This window comes from Aotus nancymaae, unplaced genomic scaffold, assembly GCF_030222135.1.
Source record: "Aotus nancymaae isolate 86718 unplaced genomic scaffold, 86718_ANA_hifiasm-v0.15.2.pri h1tg000019l, whole genome shotgun sequence".
NCBI lineage: Eukaryota > Metazoa > Chordata > Mammalia > Primates > Aotidae > Aotus > Aotus nancymaae.
Window position 1 is genome coordinate 42846453 of NW_026988431.1, and position 19420 is coordinate 42865872.

General features: G+C 40.8%; 1 protein-coding gene across 2 annotated transcripts; it reads right to left on the reverse strand.

The window, feature by feature from the left end:
* Positions 1 to 1260: 1260 nt before the first annotated feature.
* TM4SF1 (transmembrane 4 L six family member 1) lies at positions 1261 to 9894 on the reverse strand. 2 transcript variants are annotated; one of them, XM_064378510.1, is made up of 5 exons: positions 9559 to 9894; positions 7858 to 7947; positions 7621 to 7766; positions 3890 to 4093; positions 1261 to 2100 (listed from the first exon to the last, which is right to left on the reverse strand). In XM_064378510.1, the coding sequence occupies exons 1-5, from the start codon at positions 9733 to 9735 to the stop codon at positions 1995 to 1997; spliced, it is 723 nt and encodes a 240-aa protein (XP_064234580.1). In that variant the 5' UTR covers positions 9736 to 9894; the 3' UTR covers positions 1261 to 1994. The 2 variants fall into 2 exon arrangements, with proteins under 2 accessions (XP_064234580.1, XP_012292460.2); XM_012437037.2 differs by having other exon boundaries at positions 3913 to 4093; positions 9559 to 9891.
* Positions 9895 to 19420: the final 9526 nt, after the last annotated feature.

A 19420-nucleotide genomic window follows, 5' to 3' on the forward strand; every position in this document is an offset into this window, starting at 1 on the left:
TGCTATTGCAGGGTTTTTTAATCTGGTGTCTAAGAACTCCCAAAAGACCCCAACAATAAATATCTGGGGGAGAGGGGTGTTACACTTAGATGGGAAAGTAGCATCATTTTTTCGCTAACTTATAACAAAATTTAGTATTTCCTTTAATTATGACTATGCAACAAACCAAAGTAGCATCAATAACACTGATCATACTTTGGTCTACTAAAAAATCTGCATATGTTTTCATATCACATTAAATTTGCTTCAGGTATCTCGAAATATCATTTTAATTGAAATTGTATTTCAAAAGTATGATAGTTAGTGGGGCTGTGCGGCAAGGGGAGGGAGGACAAATACCTAATGCGTGTGGGGCTTAAAACCTAGATGATGGATTGATAGGTGCAGCAAACCACCACGGCACATGTATACCTGGGTAACAAACCTGCGTATTCTACACATGTATCCCAGAACTTAAAGTAAAATAAAATAATAAATAAATACATAATAAAAGTGCTTAGCATATTGGCTAAATCTGCTCAGTTAAAAAAAAAGAAAAGTACGATAGTTCTTAGATCCACTCATTAGAAGGCTGTTAGAATACACATTATCACTGTCTGTCCACAGGTGTTGAATTGACAGAGCTGGCTGTCAAGACAATTACACTATAAACATTTTCATAAAATGATCTAGCATATTAGTTCACTTCATAAATTATGCATTTTATGTAGTTATAAACATTATTCTTTGAAGGTGTCTGTAGGCTTCACCAGCCTGCCAGAGGGACCATGGTACAGAAAACATTGGAACCTTCAGTCAGGAGCCGCCCACCTCAGAGCATCTTGCCCATAGGAGGAGCTCTACTGTCTAATGGCTGGTTATGCTTCTTTATAAATTTGCTTGTTTGTTGTCCGGACCAATGAACACCAAAAGCAGAACATTTCTATAGAAAATTTCCAATAAGTCCAAAATCCTGTCACTTGAAAGAGTCTAACCCTGTATGGTAGGGAGAAAAATGTCTGTTATCCTTCCAGGGAGGCTGATACCTGCAGCACCTGGTAGAAAGGACCACTGCCTAACTAGGGCGATGATCTCACAGGTACAGCAATGGCAATCTACGGACAGCAGAGAAAGAAGAGATGGAAGAGGGTGAGGGGGAAAGAGTAGGATAAAGAAACCAAAAGGTAGGAAGCCTTTAGCAATAGGGGCCACATAACCTGCAGAGTGGGAAAAAGCGGGGAGAGAAGAGAACTGTAAGAATAATGAAACTAAACAACAACAAAACGGTAGTGAATACTTTATTTTGTTGTAAACAAGTGAGTTTTGAGGGTATTTCCTTGTGGTCCTCTTACCCTCACTCCTCCCCCTGTTCCCATGACGCTGATCAACTGCTTTATTCAGTTTCCCATCTTTCTTCTTGCCCAATCATCTTAGCCTTTCTTTTTTAAAACACATGACCCCTAGTAGTCATCTTTGGAGGACAAAAGTCTTTTCATATGTTAGAAAAATTAGAGTCTGATAGTACTCACAGCAACTAGCAGCATTGTAAGTTTTGATGCATTCATTTAGATTGGAACTTTCTCAATCAGTCCTTCCACTCTAAGCATTTGTTTCTCACAGAACACAAGGCAGTTCAAAAGGCCTCTTATTAGAAATTTATGAGTATATTAATGGGAAACATCATATAAGCAGTGAAAACAAAAATCTTTCCAGGTTGCTGGATTTTCTCCTTCTCGGTCTTATAAAAAGCAACCAGACATCTTTAATTTAAAAAGTACATGCACATATATACAATAGTGATTGGAATGTGATTTTTATCCAAAACATTACATAGTTTATCTCAGATCTACTGAGGACTGTCACTCAGTCTGTAAATTACCCCCAGAGTGTGGTTTGTTTCCTCATTCCTCAAAAAACAAACAAAAAAAAGTTTACTAAATTTAAACACTGACATCCAGTGAAGATGCCAGTTTTTATAGGCCTTTGTAAAAGTAGAATATGGGGAGTATGTTACACTAGCACAAAGTTTTACAAATTAATACAAGTAAAATATATAAATTACAACGAAATAGAGGAAGATTGTGGCTCTGTCCTGGGATGGTTCTTTTAGCAGTCATATTGCTGTAAAGAAAATAAAATGCCATTAGGTTATAATCAGGATGAATAATAATGACATTTTAGTTATTTAAATTTCTATTTTAAGCAAACATAAAACAGACTGATCTCAGCTTCAGCAAAGCTTAGGCCAACCATTCTTAGGGCTTAGAGAACGCTCACGAAATGTTTCCTAAACAAAACCAGATCCCTTGTCCTCCATGAGTAAAAGCCACAGAAAGGGCCCATGGAAACTACAGGATACTGATGCTGGGTTGCCTTGAATGTGTTTGTGTGGGGTTTTAATCTTAGGGATTTAAAAGATAATGCCATGGAAGTTTCACACTGGCATGAGCTCAATGTGGGTAACCTTTCAAATTAAATGCTACAGAGTTATGGACCTGACCCTTCTACATGAAAAGCCCTGCCCTTTGAAAGTGTCTTTTGTCCTATAAACAAAGGTAACAGATCTTCCCCGCAGTATCTGGGAAGAAGCCGTCCCTACAGTGACACAGCTGGGAAACCCAGTGTATTTCCCACCCCAACTCAGAAGAGAGTATCAGTCCTTGCCAAATCACTTCAGCCATTTTGGTCATTGGCTCTTTATGCTTGTCCCCAAAAGGTACTAAGTAAGTGCATTTAGTACAAGTACTCACTTAGTTTGAACTCTGTCTTGTATGAAATTCAAGGCTAGAGGTAAGTTGCATTACAGTAGTTTCTAGAGGATTCTTCTCTGCCCTTCCCCAACCATATTTCTTGAAAGAAATTCCATATTGAAGGTTTCCCATTCACTTATTTTCTTGGAAATTTCCAGAAGAAATTATTAATCTTGCTATACTTGCCTGATATGGAAAACTAGATTTTCATTTTAACTTACCCTCAAAAATTGCAGAAAGTTTCCTTTTATTTTCAGCAAAGTTTTCTGTGGTAGCCATAGACTTTTAGTTTTCATTAGTTTTTTGTCTTATTTTAAAAGAAAGTTAACTGATCTGGCACCAGAGGAGTAAATGGTTTAGAAAAATAAAAGATATAAAATAATCTCCTTAAACCTAGGATCAAAGCTGGGCTTCCATCAATTCCATAATATATATTTTAGGAGGATATAGAAACAAGAACTTTCACTTCTACAAACAAATGCATTTTTCTCTCCTAAATCATATCCTCAGGAAACAAGTGCTTCCTGGTTTTCTTTCACAATGAAAGGATTTTCATGAGCCACTGTTCAAAGGCTACTAGTGATTCTTCATACTTACTGCTTGGGCATTTTTATGACTACTTATAAGGAAGGAATTGCAGAAAATCCAACAGAACAGCAAGTGTGGAATACGGTTAAAAGTAAGAGCTTTTGCATAAAATGACTCAAGGTTTGAAGGCTGTTATTTCCTAACTAGGTGATCTTAAGCATACTGCTTAATATTTGAGTCTTATCTGAAAAACGGGTTTAGCATAGTGCCGCATTGAATGGTTGGTTACTACTTGTGTATACTAGCTGGGAATATGATAGCAAACAAAGAGCAGACATCTTTTTTTTCTGTCTGTCTCTGCAGCCAGAGTAGGGACAGTGAATTAGATCCTGAAGGGAGTGCTGTGTCTATGGGCAGCGTGTTCCTATGTACATAGAGCCAACTTCAAAGAATTAAGACAACCCTGTGACTGTGAGACTCAAGGAAGCTTATTACTGACAGCTAAAGTGAATGCTATAATTGTGTTGCTACAAATATGATATAAGAATAAACTCTGGTAGATTAAACATGTTTCGTTTTGTCTTTTTCTTTATGATGAAAACAATGGTATATTAACACCAGGGCCAGACTACCTCATTTTCACACAGGTTCTTACCTGTTGGCGAGAGCAGCAATAGCCACATATACCTCCAAGCACTCCATTTATTACTTGAATAAGACACAAGATGAATTCGATTCCACCAAGAGCCAAGAGGATAGAAAACAGAGATACATTCCATTCCACAACATGCCTGGGTTCAGAGCACTGGGACCATGTGGAGGTATCCAGAAGGTACCTGTGGGTATAAAGAGAAACTTCTGACACACGGCCATACTTAAGGGGATGCCTCAGAAACTACTTTTTTTTTTTTGGTTTGGTGGTTTTTCATTCAGAAAAAAAGGAATGAATTATTCAATATCCTGTGTAAGTTTCTTCCAATGCATGCCACTCCACAAAATGGAGGAATTTTGCCCAGATCCTGTTGTAATGATAAACATAAAATTATAATTTATAATTTTTGCCCCAATCTAGGATTACATGGTCAGAAATTCTCACCTTATAATGATATTCCCTAACAGATATCTGAATTCTTATGAATGAAAATAAAAATACAGAACTGAATTCTTATGAATGAAAATAAAAATGCTGTGTTTAAAGCTAGGTAAAATTCGTGTGTGTGTGTATATATATATATATATGGAAGTAAACTAAGAGCAAATGTGGAAAAAGGAAAACAATTCATGTGTTAAAGTAATTATAGGTGTTTTTGAAAACCGTTTTCCAATTTTATTGTTGTCATTGGTATAAAAGATGGGTATTTGTATTCAATACTGAGTGAGTATTTAGAAAATGCAATCTTTTTAGGTTAGTTTTTTGAACTTTAAAATATTAATTTAGATCATTTTATTACATCTCAATTTGTTCCTTTTGAAAATTATCCAAATTCTGGCAAGTTTGGAGATATAATATGCTAGAATTTTTCAGTTGAGACCTTTTGAACAAAGCTATTTTTTGCTTTTAAGGAATAAGTAAATTTGCAACGTAAAGCACAGGAATTAAACCCAACTAATTTGATAGCTCTTGACTTTTTTTTTTGAGATAGAGTCTTGCTCTGTTGCCCAGACTAGAGTGCAATGGCGCAATCTTGGCTCACTGCAACCTCTGTCTCCTGGGTTCAAGTGATTCTCCTGCCTTAGCGTCCCAAAGTGCTGAGATTACAGGCATGAGCCACAGCGCCCGGCTGATACCTCATTACTTTCATGTCCATAATGGCATGTAACACATTGTATTCACTCAAACAAAGATTATTGAGCACTCAGTGTGAGTCTGACACTGAGCCAGAGCTGGGGATATAATGGAACGCAGGGCATGGTCTCTTTCCTGGAAGAGCATAGCTCCTAAGGGAAGAGACAAGTCACAGGTAATCTCAGTGCAACAGACATACTGATTGGTAAACAAAGTATGGAAGAGCCACAGAGGAAGAGTGCCTAACCTAGTCCAGGGAGAACACCTGCTTATGTATCTATTCAATAAGGCTGAGCTCCATGAAGGAAGGAGCCAGACCTATTCATCATTGTATATCCAGTCGCTAGAACAGTATCTGACACACAATAAGCACTCAACACATTTTAAAAGCAATTGAATGATAAATAGCAACATGAAGTTACTTTGTGAAATGTCAGCAAATCATGCTGAGGTCATCTCTGGCTATAGATGTATGAGATTCAGTAGATTTTCTAAAAACCTGGATATTCTTCCAGTCTGAAAAATTCTACCTCTGATAGCTCTCCTAGAATTTCAGCCTTTGCTACAGAGTATTTGGATTCTTAAGGAAATAGAATACAATCATGTGGGAAAATCAAGGTTTGACTCAATTCCACAAAGAGGCCTGGTATAATTCTTTCCTTATCACAACTTCCTGCCATAATAGAACAAAAGGGCTTGGAATTAGAGGCCTAACTTTAGAATAGTTCATTGAGCCAATCAGAGATTATAGTTGTTCATTTCAAAAAAAGTTCTGTTTTTGTGGCCCTGTCTTTCTGCATGTCAACAGAACAAAAATCTGTATTTTCAGATTGCAATGTAAAAAAAACTTATCTGGCTCCACCTGGCTCCCAGGCAACTAACCTGTGACTTGTGACTGTTAGTTATTTCCCATATTGAAATCCTTGGACAGCTTTAAGTGAAAGATGACATATAAAAGAAGGAAATTTCTTGTAGAATCCAGAGTGGATAACGGGAGGGGCAGGCAGTCAAATAGCTATAAAAACCATTTAGTGATACTACCACCTCTCCCTGCATTCTGGCTGCGTAAGTCATGACTTTTCTTAGAAGTAGGTTTGTGCAATAGTTTTGTATGTTTGTGCATATGTGACTAGCCATTTTCTACTAGTACATCCAGTATGTTCTGATAAAAGATGAGTCATGATTGATCACAATTTTGAACATCAAAATATCAAACTTCTTTTCCTTCAAAGGCTACCAATGGGTTATGTTCATTGTAGGCTAGTAGATAATATTAACAGCTAACAGTGGCAGTCACTCACAATGTGGCAGCCTCTGTGGGGAACATTTTACCTCATTAATTCTCATGACAATTGCCATCAATTTCATTTTACCAGTGGAGTAACTGAGATGGAGAGAGCTCAGTTTACCTTTTCCTGTGGATAAGTGCAGAGCTGGGATTGAACCCAGCTAATTCAAATTTACGACCTCGTGACTATGCTAAATTTATGATATTCATATATCCTCACTACATGCTATAAAATTCATGGAGACAAACACCCTTGATAATATAAGGGCAATTCAAATTCATTATTAATATTATTTTTAGTCATGAACCTCAAACTAAACCTTTCAAAATTCAACTTCTGAAAGTTGAATAGGGAAAAAAAACTCAGAATCAACTCCTGCTCAAAGAAACAAGCCATTCATTCATCACCACATACATCTGTTTCTATCAGCTGTCCCATTTCTGTTTTTCTCTTGATAACTAATAAAATAGGTATCAATATAGAATGGTGGAACATCTCAAATTATCATGATGTTAAGGTTGTGAATATGCCTTTTTTTAATAGAGCTTAATAACTTAAAAAGGGAGATTTGTACATAGTTCTTATGTTATACATGAGTGTATACGTGTGTATAGGGACAAGGGCAAAATTTGCCCTGGGCTTCGATTGAATTCGTATAGTTGCCATTTTTATTATATATGGATTCTATAATACTTTCTTATAGTAAAATGTGTTACATTTAATTAGCCAAGTGTTCTGGTATAATGTATGAAGTAACTGAGATGCGCTATATGAACACAAACTACAGCCAGACTGCCTGGGTTCAAATGCTAATTGCCACTTTCTGGCAACGTGACCTTAGATGAGTTACTTCATCTATATCTGTGACTTTGTTTCCTCATCTTTAAAATAGGAAGTCACTTCATGGAGTTGTTATGAGGACTGAATTATTGAATCTATTCAAAAGCACTTTGTATTTGGGAGGCTGTGGAAGGAGGATTGCTTGAGCCCAAGAGTTTGGGCCACAGTGAGCTATGATTGTGCCACTGCATTCAAGCCTGGGTGACAGATCGAGATCCTGTCTCTGGGAAAAAAAAAAAAAAAAAAAAAAAAAGAACCTGTTTAGGTCAGGCACTGAGCATCCATCCTTGGACATCTATTGCCTAACCCATGCCTGAGTCAGTGAGAATAAACACTGGCTAGGTGGGTGGATGAATGGATGACTGGATGCCTGTCTGGTTTGATGGAGCTGCCACTGTATACACGTGGTGGATAAAAATGTGTAGCCAGGTAGAGAATAATTACATACTGGCCCTCAGTGCTGGCAAAGGTGTAGTTCCACTGGCCGAAGGAATTAAGACATAGTGGTCCTTCTGCTAAGCCCAGGGCTGCCACAATGACACAGTAGCCAGATCCTGCAATTCCAATGAGAGAAGCCAGTACAGAAGAAAGCATCTAGGGAAAAGGAGAAACAAAGGAAGTGAGCCACAGAGTGTCACAGCTACATCTTAGGAGTCATTTTCACCACCCAGGCAGGAGGACCTACCGCGCATCGTTTGCCACAGTTTTCATGACCACAGCAGCCACAGCAGTCATCCTGTTCCAGCCCAATGAAGACAAATGCTGGCAGGAGCATCTGGTTAGGAAACAAACAAGTCAAGTCACTGACTTGCTCAGGCTTATATGGGTCAGGTTAGGCATCTCTTGGTAAAATATATTTATTTCCAATGATGTTAACTGGCTTTGATTAGATTGACCAAGTATCTCAAAGAATGTAAACCTCTGAGCAGGAAAAAAAAAAAACCCTCTAAATGTCATATCTGCTTGTTTTGATGTAATCTCTGTCAAAGCATTTTTTAGGGCGAGGGTGTAACATGGGAGGAGTAAAACAATAAACTGTAAATGTGTTTATTCCACAAGAGTTCATCACACAGTCCTAGATACAATCTCTGTTTTGGAAATATTATACCCTATCTCTAAATCTGATTTTTAACACTTGTAAAATGCAGAAGATACCAACAAAATTAAATTCTATTTAATAGAATAATTGAAACATTTTTGTAAATAGGAGAGATGGAAGCTATATATAATAAATATGAACTGCTTCCTTGACTATACAAATACATAGTTTTAACTTAACAATATTAAGTTCTTAAAGTAAGTATGAAATACTTTAGGTTCAAGATAGAAAGAAACTTAAGTTTTATATTATGTTTAAGACTAATAATTATGTTAACATGATAATACTTAAATTTGAGGCAGATGGGCACAGTGGCTCATGCCTGTAATCCCAGCACTTTGAAAGGCCAAAATAGGAGGTTCACTTGAGCCCAGGAGTCTAAGATCAGCCTGGGCAACATCACAAAACCCCATCTTATTAAATTAAATTAAATTAAATCAAATCTCATTAAATAAATAATTTAGGGCAGATTTGCCATGCCATAATCAGTGTATTAGGTTTAAATGTTTTAATAGCTTTTACTTAAGAAAATATATCACGTATGGTACCATTCCATAAAATTTCTCTCTAAAATTCTTAATCCCAGCATTTTAAACCAGTAAACTTAAGTTTGTCCACATTCTTTCCATGCTGTGGTTGAAGCTAATGCTTTCAGCTCCCAGGTTGGCAGACAAATTCTTCTCACTTCAATTAAAAACAAATCTTGGAAAAAACACCACATTCCACTATCAGCTTCAGACACCGGCCTGCTGCTTACTGTAGGGCTTTTCCTAGACACCACACCCCAGCATTACAGAAAGGAGAAAGCTTTGAGTTCTTTTAAAATAGCAATGCACTCACAGTTCATTATTTTTCCCTATCACAGATGCCCGAAAATAAACAGCAGAGAAACTGGAATCAAAATTGTTGATTTAGGCAGAGAACCAGCCAACCCCTCCCCGCTCCCCAGAGCAAATGTTAAATGACTACCCGCTGTAGTAGAAACTCTATAGTCTCTCAAATCTGATTTAAAAGCGAATATCTGTTTTCTAGCTACAGAGTTTAGCAAAAAGGCAGTTCGCTTTCAGTTAAAAGAGGGTTTTGTGAAACAACATCTAATAAAATGACTATGCTATGCTGTACCTATCTCACTTTTGTATAATCTGCTTCCAAAGGAATGAACAACAAAAACAACAAAAAAAGTCGTTTGATTTGGAAATATGCATTACAGGACACTTCCCATGAAAATACATAATGAAAACATCCAGGAAACAGGAGAGAATTCGGTAATAGTCCTGAATGACTTACCAGCAGGCCCCCTCCTACGATGCCAGAAAAGAACCACACGAAGCGGCTGAGGTGGTTTTCCGAGGCATACCTTGTTTCCCCATTGGGAAAGTAAAGCAAAATATTAGCTGCGATGCAGAGGACGGCGAGCCCCACCAGAGAATGTCCGATGCACCGGGCGCACTTGCCGTAGCACATGGTGGTCTGCTAGGTTTTCTCCTTCTCTTTGTCTTCAGCTCAGTGATACCCCAAATTAGATGAAAGTGTGCCCTTCAGTGGAGAAAGCAAAAGCCACTCTCAGCCCATTCCTGCTACCTCTTAAATACTGCGATTCTTAGTCACTGAGTGGATGAGGTACTTTGCTTTCATTGGTCCTGACCGCAGGCTCCGGTTGTGGGGCCAGGAGGCCGGGGAAATGTCCCGCCCTTCAGACGAAATCCTTGGGACAGGCAAAACCAGGGGCAGGACGTGAGAAACAGCCTCAGTCATAGGCAACAGGGAAAATGATTAATCTTGAACAAGGCACTGAGTGTGCAACTCCTCCACAAGATAAAGAATCAACAGGAAAGCCTTACATGACTTTCCAGTAACTGCCAAGTGTCCGCGATGCGAGAGCCCTGGTTGAGGCCCTGAACGACAGTGGGCTGTGCCCCTGCTCCAGGCGGCTGTCTGGACAGCTTCCAATCTGAGAGCTTTGTGTTCATTTCTACCTTTGCGCTGATTTAATTTACAGCCTGGGGCAAATCTCCTGAGCCCATTTCACTGTCTATTAAATACAGGTTTCAGAGACGTCACCCATGGATTTGAGGAGGCTTTGGGAAAACTGCGGAGCAACCTTCTTTCCTCTGCCTACAGCAAGCTCTGTAGGACGGATTTCCTTGTTCAGCCTCCCTGGACTTCCGCCTCCAAAACAATTTACACCACAACAAAGGTGGCATCAGTCATCACGAAGGGCTCGGGTGCTTTTCAAAAATTATTGAGTGTTGCTGTCATGGAAAGCAATGCCAGGAAGGGCCAAGGAAGGCCTAAAGCATGGAGTAAAAATAAAAGGAAGAAGAAAGGGGGAGGAAGAGAATGGGAGAGAGGGGAAGAGGAAAGGAGGGAGGGAGGGAGGGAAACAGGAAGGAAAGGAAGGAGGGAGAAAGGGAGGGAGGAAGGAAGGAAGGAAAGAAGGAAGGAATGTAGGAAGGGAGGGAGGGAGGGAGGGGAGAATAAAACAACAGAAAGGGATTTGGCAAGCAGAGTGGAGAAACGAGGTTCAGAGAAACTGAACTGACTAGGAATGTAAGAACCCACATAGAGGTAAACAGACGGTTTACCCAGCCAGATCCTGAGACCAGCTTACACAGACTCCCCACACAAAGGCAGAGAAAGAGTGTTAGACTAACTTTCTATGTGGTTACCTTGCAGAAGGAGGGGCTGCACACTGAATAAATTTCAGCCTTGAACAGCAGATTGCACCAGCCAGTGGATGGCGGTGGGAGGTGGACAGGGTGGCTGGGTGGGGCCGGGACTGGAGGGCCTTGTCACCAGGACAGGATAGAGAGTACAGAAAATAGAAAAGGGCCAAGGTAGGGAGGGATTAGTTTAGAAGAAGAAGGTGAGTGAGGCTGGCAAATCTAGAGTCTGAAGGATTTGGCCCGAAACTAGAGGGTGGGACACATACCAAATTTGTGGAGACCAGCTTGTGGTTAGTGACGTGGCATGGGACAGGAGGAGGGCCCATGAAGTGTGGCCTCAGCACACTAACAGGGGTGAGGCCAGGATCCAGGAGGGCCTGAGGAAATAAATCAACGGAGTCGAGAAGCCTGGAAGCACCCACCTGCTCAGGTGGAGGCAGGTAAATCCTCATAAGAGTGTCACTGCGTTCAACAACAGGGAAACGTGTGCTCGGCCTGACGGCTTGGAGACAGGATTGCACTGGTGACAGCCTGGGCACTATGGGTGAATGATCGAGTCCTTTGTTGAAACGTAATCATTGCAATCCTCCTCTCTGCTGATCTATCCCACCTGGGGCCAAAATGGGGGAAAGTGATTCTTAACTGATAGGGTCAGGCTTTGTGTCCCCACCCACATCTCATCTTGAACTATAATCCCATATTCCCCACATGTCAAGAGAGAGACCAGGTGGAGGGAACTGAAACGTGGAGGCAGTTTCTCCCGTGCTGTTTTGTGATAGTGAGTGAGTTCTCACGAGATCTGACAGTTCTATAAGGAGCTCTTCCCTTTCTCTTGACACGTCTCATTCCTGCTGCCTTGTGAAGAAGGTGTCTTGCTTCTCCTTCACCTCCTACTTTGACTGTAAGTTTCCCAAGCCCTCCCCAGCCGTGCAGAACTGTGAGTCAATTAAACCTCTTTCCTTAATAAATTACCCAGTCTCAGGCAGTTCTTTATAGCAGTGTGAAAATGGACTAATACAACGACTTTGCCCCCAAGTGTTTAAATCTCCTTTTGTCTTCTTTCCCCCATCCCCAGATCAGTAGGGCATGGAGAAGACTGAGGGTCCTGGAAAGAGAAAGCCTGGAGTAAGACCCTCAACTCTGCTATATTCCAGCTGTGTGGACTCAGTCTGGTCACTTACATTCCAGGACTGTTTCCTAATCTATAAGACAAAAAGCAGGACTAGATCAGTTGTTCTTAGCAAGTTTTTGAGAATCTTAAAAATTAAAAAATAAAAAATTTTTTGAAAATCTTATAATAAAACCCTCTCCCCAGAAAAAAAAGAAATATACATGCTGCAGGATGCTGCTCATATGTAACTTTGTCAAGGACGTTCTCTCTGATGACCTATCTAGTGAAGACATTCCTCCCCTCTCCAGCTGTGCTCCATCGCGTTACCCTGCTGTATTATCATCACAGAATTTATCAGCGTCTGAAGCTATTCTGTGTATTTGCTTGCTTCCTTTGCTGTTGTCATCTCCCTTCCCCTCCCCACTGAGAGGACACCATTTGCCTTGTCCACTATTGTTTCCCCAGTGCCTGGAGCATGTCTGGTGCATAATAGGTGCTCAGTAAATCACATTGAATAGTTAAATGAATAAATAAGTGAATCTGTGAGTTTTTAAGCCTCTTTTTAACCAGGTTGATGGTCCAGTCTCCCCACCCTCAATTTCATGATGCCTCTCTGTGAGCCCAAAAATATCTCAGCCACTCACACCATTGCTCCCAGGCCCTCCCACTGCCTGGTTGTGTTTGATCTGGGGCAAGTTATTAACCATTGTGTACCAGGTAACTCTATTTCTATAATTCATTCATTCACCAACATCTATTGGTTCCTACTATGTGTTCTAACTGCTGGGGATATAGCAGTAAGCAACACAAACAACATTCCTGCCTTTTAGGAGTACCCACTCTATCAGAAAGAGAGAGGCAAATAAAAATAATAGTAAGTAAAATACAGAGGGTGTTAGATGGTGATAAGAGCAGAAAAGGGGAATAGGTGGGAGAAGGAGAGGACCTTACTGAGAGACAAATAATAGAATCCGCCTCATAGGGTTGTGATATGCAGAAGTGAGTCAATGTGTGTAAAGCTTGAAGCAGCTGGCGTTAGCAATCACTCAATATGTGTTACTTTATTATTTACTATTTTTATCAGCCCACTCTCTCAGAGGAGATGTCTCTAATGTATCTGTGATTCATTATATCTACTCTTCTGGGATTCTATCACTCCAGTATATGTTGGATTCCTTTATTATCTTTCCCAACAAATTTTAAAATACTGAACTTCCCCCAGTGATAGTAAAACTCATTTCTAGCTTCATCATCCCTTCTGGAATCAACCTCAATCCATGATACCCTTGGAAGCAGCGGTTTTTACTGTATCACAAAACTGCAGGTTCCAGAGCACAAGCTGCTGGTTCTCAGCCCCGTGTTTTGGATATGCTGCCAGAAAGGGCTGCCATTCCTGCCCAGCCTACCCTATCCCTGCCTTGTTACCTGACTGAACTTTTACTTCACGATACCTTTCATCATGCCCCTGCCTGCTTCCCCCTCCACTCTCTCCTCATCCTGCTCATGACTCCCGCTTTGCTCTTAAACACACCGAACCTGCATGGCAGCCCCAATCACACCACGATGCACAAGTGCATATCCTCCTTAGCCTCCCCATCTCCACTGAAGTATCAGAGAGCAGGGACCTTCTATCTTCCTCTTTGAGGGCACAGCAGCTAGCATAGTGTCAGGCATTTAGTTGGCTCTCAATTAATGTTTGCCAAATAATTTTGTTCATATGAATAGGAAAGTTGAATATGTTCAGTTCTAAGATTACTTGTGTTTAAGCAAAGTCAAAACATCCTATGAAAAGTTAGGGAAAATTGACATTTGCTATCATTAAATTAGAAAATGTTCAATTTTACCTATCATTACCGTAAGCAGCTGGTATATGCTTCTTAGGGTTAGCTCTTTCAACCTTTGCAGGCATAAAATGTGGCTTCAAGAATAACTCCAGAGGAAACTCCTTTTGCTTATATCAAGTGCCATATAAGCATGGATGTTCATGCTGAAAGATGCCTCAACAGAGTAAGTGGTTTAGCTCTCACACCTTCATGGAATCATTATGGCTATTTTGTAGTTAATCCTACAGGGGTTAAAAACTCTTCCCAAGATCACCTAGCTAGTTGGCAGTGGAATTGGGTTACCTTTTAGAACTAGCATAAACAGTCTATGATTCTATGTGGTTGTGGGATTCTAAGAGGAAGATTTGAACTCAGGTCTCCTGCACCCCTGTTGTATTTTTCCACATGTATTTCCCCTTCCTTGTTGGGAAGGCACTAGTTTCTTACTCATTTGAACATGATAAATGTGATGATTCCTATATAGTAACCATGTTCATTAGAGCATTTTGATTATAGTAGCAGAAGCCAGCTGAGTTACCTAAAACAATGGGGCACTAATTATGAACTTCAAAGTTGGAGATGCAGATAGGATGATGGAACTCACGGACAAGGGGAGCAAAGCTCTCCAGGAAATTCGGAATGTCCTGCTCCACATTTTGCATTTTTGACTCTTTCTATCCATATACTTTATTCTTCTTAGTGCAGTCTTGTTTCTCTGCTTGTCAGTTCACACAAAAAAATATGGCTACTGACAATTCTGAAGTTTATGGCTTTCTCAGTTCAGGAGATTCATCCCAAGTCCAGATTGTGAGGGAAGGGACATGCATTGGACAAGACCAGGCCAGGTGTACATACCGATGGGGCTGCATAAACAGGGTTGCTGGGAGCCATCCCTGCAACCAGGTACATGGAAGAGAAGTTGTTCTCAGGAAAAGGTGAGTGTGGGACCAGGCAGGGAAGCCAGTTGCTGTCTTTTATTTGAAACTATAATCAGAGCAGACAACGACAGTAAAGAGACGCAGAGAGGCAGGGAGCAGTGTAAAACCACCTTACACACAGCTTCCTGGCTTTCTACTCACTTTAGGCTGTAGCTCAAGTTATTCTTGGGATAAAAAGTAAGCTCTGTAGGCCCAATTAAACCAGAATTAATCACCGATTCCCCATCTCTCTCTGGTAATTTTAGTTCAACATTACTCAGCTGATGGCTCGTCAAGTCAAGAACTCTTCCAGGCCTCAGTTGCCATTCTCAGAAAAGACACCTCCTGGGGTGCCTGCCCTATGCTCAAGATGTGGCTCTGGATCTCCCTTCCTGAAGGCTAGCTGCCCAGAAGGGGGAGTCTGACTTCCTATTGGATGGGTGAGCTGAAGGCATCCAGGGCATCTAGAACAACTAGTGCACAAATACTTGAAGGAGAATGGACCCTCGTGTTCTTATTTGAGTATCATTTCCTTGTGTTTAATAATTAGAGCCTGGCATGTGAGACGTGGGGGACTTTCAAGATCATTTGACTTTCAACAGAAAATGGCCTATGGTTTTCTAAAGCAACACATCCTGATTCATCCCAAGGGAAGCAGAATGTCTGTGGGTGGGGCCAGGAATCTACCTTTTAAGCAAGTCCCCCAAATGACTCTAGTGCCCAAGCAGAGTTGAAGTCCACTGATGTAGGGGGCCTAACTTTCTAGTTTTATACATGAGGCTACACAAGTCCAGCAAGCTTCATTTCAGTTGAGAAGGAAAACCATTGATTCAAATAAAAAACAAACCCTAAAAAATTTGAACTGATGAATTCATGTGTTTGCACGTTGTGAACCTGGTTCACCAGGTGGTTCTCTTTGTGAGGTGGGAGAAGCAGCAGGCCACTTCCAGCTCCTCCCTCCATCTTATAGGAGAGAAGGTTCTCCCTAGGAAAAGTGGCTCCCTGCTGGCTTCCTTCCCCAGATCACAGCTGCCTCTGGGGAGAATGACAAAAACTGTTCAGGGTTCCTGGGTAATATGTATCGTTTCTGTGCATTCAAGGGAAGAGGAGTGTGGTGCAAGAGAGAGATGATTAAACAGTATGGAGAGTGGGCATGTGAAAGTCACTCTGATGTTGTAATTTAACTTTACATCTCCCCCGTGCAAAGCTGTTTATAGATGAGGAAACTGAAGCTCATCTGGGTTAAGCAGGCAAGCCAAAGTCACAAGGCTGGTGAGTGATCAGGCCTGGATTCCTCCTACGCAGGGTTCCCTGACTCACGTACCCATGCTCTTTCCTTCACTGGGTTGATTTTACTACGGTGTTGATCAGATTCAGGGACTGTTTCTTTGGCATTTCTAAATAATATAATTTTGAGACATTAATTACTTGGATTCTACTTTAATTCCATTCATGATTTTAAGGTTAACCTGATGTCTCAAAATTAAAGCTACAGCTCCTGTTCTACTAACTTAGTTTTACTGTAGCAAAATAGAACTGCCAACAAACGAGAGATGTGTGCAAATAAAAGTTTTTAAAAGAATTTTCTAGATTCAGTAGAGGAGAGAAATAATAAAGCCAATTTTCGTTTCCTTTACCTTGGTCTAACTTGTAAAAGATTTCCCTCCCTGTGTCACTGGTAGAGGGTCATGACTGCAAGTTGTCTAGGTTCTGGGCATTTTGAACAAAGAATTGTACAAAATGCCAAATGAAACAACAAAAGAATGAAAGCAGGGATTTATTGAAAATGAAAGCACACTCCACAGTGTGGAACTGGGCCCAAGCAGCAGCTCGGGGGCCCAAATACAGAGCCTTCTTGGGTCAAATTACCCCTTGGAAGTTTCCCATTGGGCACTTCATGCTCACCTCATGTAAATGAAATGGTAGCCCACAGTCAGTTCTGATTGGTTGCAGAAAGCAGCCAACCAGAGACTGAGGTGAAGTTACAATGGACACACTCTTGTGCAAACATCTGATTGGTTGCAAAAAGCAACCAGAGGGTAGGGTGAAGGTACAAAGTTATACTTCTATGCAAACTGAAGACTCCACCCACAATCAGTCTGACTGGTGGTGGACAGCAACCATTCAGAGGCCGGAGTGAAGTTACAAAGCTGCAAACAAAGACTGTACCAGCAATCAGTCTGATTTGTCGTGGACAGCCAGTTTCCCATCTGCACACAGAAAAGGTCAAAGGGAGTAGCCTCTGGTCCTTTTGTTACTGAGGGATGGAAAGTTAGGGTTTTCTTTTCAATTTAGTTCTAGGAAGTCGGAATGGAAAGCCTTAGGTTCCCTGCTCCAGACTCTATTCTCCTGCCTCACATGGCCTTTTGACCTTATATAAAATATGCTCGCTTTTTTGCAGAAATGTTGGGGTGGAACTTGCCATTCCTGCTTTTATACCATTTAAAGTTCAGCCCAGTGAGACTTCCATCAGTTGGAAGTTGAAGATGCTACAAGGACAAGAAATGAGTTTGGATTGCTCCCAGCTGATTTTTAGACACCACTTTCCAGGGATTCGTAGTGACAGAGGAGCATTTTTTTGTGTGGTTGAGTTCTGAATAAAAAAGCTTCCTGCTGTACATTTGTTTGGTCATTTCTATGACTTCAGCACTCTCAGAGACTTGAACCGAAGCATAAATAAGAGGCAGTGTGAGCATTCTCCAGGTAGTCATTCCAAGTTGGTGAGTTCATACTCCACCTAGACCTCATGGCCTCGCCACTCTCAGTCAGACTGGTTTTTGTGGCTGTCAAAGTCCAATATGGCAAATTTCCCACTGATACTAAGCGAGCTGAATACTCAAGTTAACAGTTGATTTCGCCCTAGGGAATTTTACCAAGAACAGCTTTATAGCAGTGGAGAGTTGAAATGTGTGTGTGTGTGTGAGAGAGAGAGAGAGAGAGAGAATGAGTGAGTGAGCATATGTGTTAGAAAGACAGACACCCAAAAAAAGTGACAGATTTTGATTAGCTACACTGCTTGCTTCTGGCCAAGGTGGACAGTTGACCTTCCTTCCCCCTCCCTGTTCATAGTCTCTGACTGGCTTTGATGCGGGAGAACTAAAGTCCAAATAAGCATGACCCTAGCCTCTAATACAAACACCATGCTTCAGATTTCCTCCCCAGAAAGGGAGTTGAGATTCTAACTAGCTGAATCATCTAGTGACAACTCCCTTCATTGTGTTAGGTTACAAAAACATAGTCGTTCACTACGGGAACCCTAATGGGAAATCCATTCCACTTTCAGGTTAAACCGTTAGCCTGGCCTGTTTCAAATGACTATAAGATTCTAAAGGGCCCTGATTTTTCAATAATTTGGAAAAATTACTTTTTCAGACTTAGAAGGTGAGGAAAACTTGAGAAAGAATTGCAAAAGAACTGAAAAACCAATCTGAAACATAAACATTATCTGGAATGTTTATCATGCGTTTATTCCTTGCCAAATAGAAACCAAATAAGCTTCTCTGATGAGACCCTTCAGAACAGCTGTCCCTAAGAGAAACTAAATCAGAAATTGGGGATAGCTGGCAAGAAGATATTATCAAAGCAAGCTCAGGATGTGGAATCCCTACATTGCCTGGGATTTTCTTTTGTAGGTACAGGTTTCTACAGTTCTTATTCCCCATCCTGAGAAAACCAGGGGAATAAAAATGATTGCAGGGCTTCGTCCTTCTTGACCTCCTCCCCTTCTGATTTCCCAGCTGTCTTCTCAATGGTCCTGATGTCTTCCATGATGACTTGATGGTTTTAGGAATCAGAGTCCTGGACACAGACACACATCCAGGTTTGGCACCAGGCTTGTGTGAGTTCTTTTCTGACTACTTTTTTGATGAAGAAGAAGGAAGAACATAAACAAGTGTAAGTGGAAAGCATTTTTTTTCTTCTAGGATCACATACGTGATATTTTACAGGGATTTCTTGTAGCTTGTCAATACATTAAAGACAACTAAAAAGATTATCGCAGGGAATTCTTAAAGTCTTAAAGGAAGATAGTCTCACAGGAGGATGAAGACTTCTGACAAATCAATATTTCATATATAGTCTGAAAGATGTGGAACAGGGTTTTCCCCTCATTTCATTCTTCAGTCAGAGCTTCTGATCAACATGAGGATCATTTATCCAACAAATATTTACTGAGCAATCACTGAGTGCCAGGTATGAATCTAAGAGCTTCACACATCTATCTTACTACATCCCACAGCGACCTTCTGAGGTAGGTGCTATCGTAACCACCATCACACAGGGGATGAAACCGTAAGAGCTTAAGTGCCTTTCCCAAGGCCTCACAGATTGTCCAGAGTGGCCAGGATTTCAATTCGGGCAGTCTGGATCCAGAGCCTCTTAACCACTACGCCATGTTGCCTCCAAACTAGGGGAACTGTTAACAGCATTACAGGTAAAACACCACGAGTGTTAATACCATTACTGGTAAAACACACGTAACCCAGATACTGGTTTCTGAGTATGATTCTCCAATGAAAGGAAGCAAGGCACTTTGGAGAAGTGGCTGATTTCAGGGCTGAAACAAGAAGAATATGAGATGATTCTGGAATATTTTGTGCCAGTGTTTCGTGTTCTTTTATGAGATGGCCATTC